The sequence below is a fragment of the Morone saxatilis genome, unplaced genomic scaffold, assembly GCF_004916995.1.
Source record: "Morone saxatilis isolate NCDOM2014 unplaced genomic scaffold, NCSU_SB_2.0 Contig17, whole genome shotgun sequence".
In the NCBI taxonomy this organism is placed as follows: domain Eukaryota; kingdom Metazoa; phylum Chordata; class Actinopteri; family Moronidae; genus Morone; species Morone saxatilis.
The window spans coordinates 9,015,457-9,019,089 of NW_023339729.1; the positions used below are offsets into that span (position 1 = coordinate 9,015,457).

The 3,633-nt window shown below is 42.9% G+C and overlaps 1 protein-coding gene across 1 annotated transcript in view; it reads left to right on the top strand.

Annotated features, from left to right (window-relative positions):
- The window catches only part of zgc:136908 (uncharacterized protein LOC563679 homolog), a 9,134-nt gene that overhangs the window by 4,132 nt on the left and 1,369 nt on the right, over positions 1–3,633 (top strand). Inside the window, exons 9-16 of the mRNA XM_035659937.1 lie at positions 20–155; positions 230–342; positions 1,183–1,347; positions 1,428–1,550; positions 1,671–1,883; positions 1,984–2,162; positions 2,259–2,388; positions 2,831–2,989. Coding sequence (XP_035515830.1) covers positions 20–155; positions 230–342; positions 1,183–1,347; positions 1,428–1,550; positions 1,671–1,883; positions 1,984–2,162; positions 2,259–2,388; positions 2,831–2,989 — 1,218 coding nt within the window. The remainder of the gene's footprint in view (positions 1–19; positions 156–229; positions 343–1,182; positions 1,348–1,427; positions 1,551–1,670; positions 1,884–1,983; positions 2,163–2,258; positions 2,389–2,830; positions 2,990–3,633) is intronic.

The following is a 3,633-nucleotide window of genomic DNA, read 5'->3' on the forward strand; positions in this document are numbered from 1 at the left end:
TGTGTGTGTGTGTGTGCAGACCCATGGTGAAGTAGAGAGGCGCATAGTTTCCCAGCTTCTGACCCTGATGGATGGCCTGAAGCAAAGAGCTCATGTGGTTGTCATGGCAGCCACAAACCGACCAAACAGCGTGGACGCTGCTTTGAGACGCTTTGGTCAGGACACACACACACACACAAAGACACAAAGACACACACACATTTAAAAGTATGGTGATGTCTCTCTCCAGGCAGGTTTGATCGGGAGATTGACATTGGAATCCCTGATTCCACCGGCAGACTGGAAATCCTACAGATTCACACCAAAAACATGAAACTGGCCGACGACATTGACCTGGAGAAGGTGGGTGAGAAGGAGCAGCAGCCAAAAGAACACAAAATATATAGTGATTCATTATAGTGATTATAGTGAATTCATAGCTGAAACTATTAGTTAATCAAAATATCATCAGTTGGCAACTTCTTTGATTATCAACTAACAACTAGCTTTTACTAATTTTTCAACATTATGTTCTTTGTCTTATGTTAAAGTAAATTGAACATGTGCTGTTGGGTTTTCAAAACAAAGAATCATTCAAGAACAACCTTGGGTTTTGGAAATGTTGATTTATTTATTTTATTTTTTAATTTTATGCACCATGCATCAATTATCTGATAATGAAAAGAGTCATTACTTGAGGCTCCAGTGGCATCCATTCAGTGATGTGTTCTGAAATATCCTCCTGTTACAGGGTGAGCATTTGGCCACATACTCTCATTTGATGAGAATATTCCCCATGAAATGTAATGTTAATTGCTGATTTGGAATAACTGTCTATTAACTGGGAGTTAAAATAGAATTCTTTATTTTGCAGGAGATCCCCTCAATCGCTCTTAATTTAACAGCATTACATTTACACTTACACAACTTGTACTTTATATGATTAGAAAGTAAACATTATACAATTGCCACTGTAAACATTCAATTCACTCTCATGCTGTTGTTACCAATACTGTGTGTAACAGCACAGCTCCATCAACATCATCGCTCTGGAATTTAATCAGTGTCTAATTTCCATGTTGTTGAAAAAAGGGCTTTAAACTAAATTGTATGAACACTTCTGGTGACATCCATCCCAATCTTGATATGCATTTCTGCTGTTTAATAAAGTAATATGTCCCTGAGCTATTTAACATATCTTAGATCGGCGCAGAGACCCACGGACATGTAGGCGCCGACTTGGCTGCTCTTTGCTCAGAAGCAGCTCTGCAAGCCATCCGCAAGAAGTTGACCCTCATTGACCTGGAGGACGATTCCATCGATGCTGACCTGCTCAACTCACTGGCTGTCACCATGGATGACTTCCAAGTACACACACACACACACAGTACCTACAGTACATACTGTATTAATCCCTCAAAGAAACACTGTTTCCTTTCCTCCCTCAGTGGGCACTGAGTCAGAGCAACCCATCAGCTCTGAGGGAGACCGTTGCAGAGGTGCCTCAGGTGAACTGGCAGGACATCGGAGGACTGGATGAGGTCAAGAGAGAACTGCAAGAGCTCGTCCAGGTGGAAGAAACACTCACACAATCATACCTGCACATACATATGCACATACATCTGCACATACCTGCAAACTCAAGCTTCCATCAACAACCCATCTATCTTCTTCATGTCGCTTATCCTCAGTACCCTGTCGAGTATCCGGACAAGTTCCTGAAGTTTGGTATGACTCCATCTCGTGGAGTGCTGTTCTACGGCCCTCCAGGCTGTGGGAAAACCCTACTGGCTAAGGCCATCGCCAACGAGTGCCAGGCAAACTTTATCTCCATCAAAGGACCCGAGATGCTCACCATGTGGTTTGGAGAATCGGAAGCCAATGTCAGAGACGTGTTTGATAAGGTGAGAGAAAGAAAAACTAATAATGTCAGGATAGACATTTGTATAACCTTTGTTTCATACTGTAACCTTGCTGACCTCCTGGCTTCGTCTCTGCCTTCAGGCCAGACAGGCTGCCCCCTGCATCTTGTTTTTTGACGAGTTAGACTCCATCGCCAAATCCAGGGGGGGTGGAGCTGGGGATGCAGGTGGTGCAGCTGACAGAGTCATCAACCAGATACTCACAGAGATGGATGGCATGTCCGACAAAAAGAACGTTTTCATTATTGGTGCCACAAACAGGTGCAGAATTTGTATTATGATTATGTTTTGAGAAGTCAGTACGCTGGAAGTCAAGATTGATTGTTCACTCTGGTCATCTCACTTTTTTTACTCCAGACCAGACATCATAGACGCCGCCATCCTGCGGCCGGGCCGTTTAGACCAGCTCATCTACATCCCACTGCCAGACAAACCATCCCGTACAGCAATCCTAAACGCCAATCTACGCAAGTCCCCTATCGCACGAGTCAGTGATGCACACACATATAGAGATCCATTTCTTTTTACAGTATCTTCCTCATGTACATGAGAGAGAACAAAACATCAAAAGTTGGTCTGTCCCTTTATATACTGTAGATAACAGTTGTAAAATGTATCACAAGTGGTCATTGTGAGGAATGTTTGAAATCTGTCATAAGACTTGCTAGAGGAAGTCTTAGGCTGTAGTTGATTAAACTACTACATATACTGTTGGTAATTTAAACTCGCATAGCTACAAATGTAGTAAAAACATGAAATCTTACTTCAACTAAATACTGAAGTAAAAGTCAAGTGCTTTTACCTAAAAACTAACATGTTTGGTTATTAGGGTAACCCCAGTTCTCAGAGAATGACACTTACCAAATAATGTAAATTTAACAACCTCAGCGTCTCCCTCTTTGTCTTTCCTTTGCACCTCCTTCTTGTAGGATGTGGACCTGGAATATCTGTCTGGCATCACAGAGGGTTTCTCCGGAGCTGACCTGACGGAGATCTGCCAGCGGGCTTGCAAGCTTGCCATCCGTGAAGCCATCGAGGCCGAGATCAAGGCTGAGCGTCAGAGGCAGAACAGACCAGGCATCCCCATGGTCAGACTGCTGCACTGCATTCTTGCTTATTTACAGAATACTATACTGTGATAAACAGGAAACTGATTATTGGGTCTCTCTGGCTGTATTCGAAACCACCTGCTCTACTAGCATTGCATACTGACTTGGCCAAATTGTAGCATGTAGTATGCAGTGTGCAAACAAAAGCAAAATCTGCAGTATGCCAAAAATACTCAAATCAAATCTTACTGATTTGGAACCAGTTTACCTCGACTACTGTGTCCCACAATGCAAATCTCTTTAATGGAACTCGTGGTTTGCCTTTAGCCGTATTATTGTTTATTTCCACTTTCCAAAACCAGAAACTGGCTAAACCTGGTCTAGCATACTGAGACATAAATCCATATAACGGCTTCATACTGCATACTACTATGAAAAGCAGTACTTTCATCTGTAGTATGTAGTAGGTGGTTCCAAATACAGCCTGTGACTTTTTCCTCTCCACACACACACGCACACACACACACACACACTGTGCCACTCCTCAAAGCAGTACCAGGCTGTATGTGCTCAGTACAGAAAGAGACTGTGGAAGATTAAAAAGTTCCCTAAAGGGCGGCTGTGTGTTTTGTAACTTTCAGCCTTTGGACTGGGAACACACACAAATACGCACACACACACAC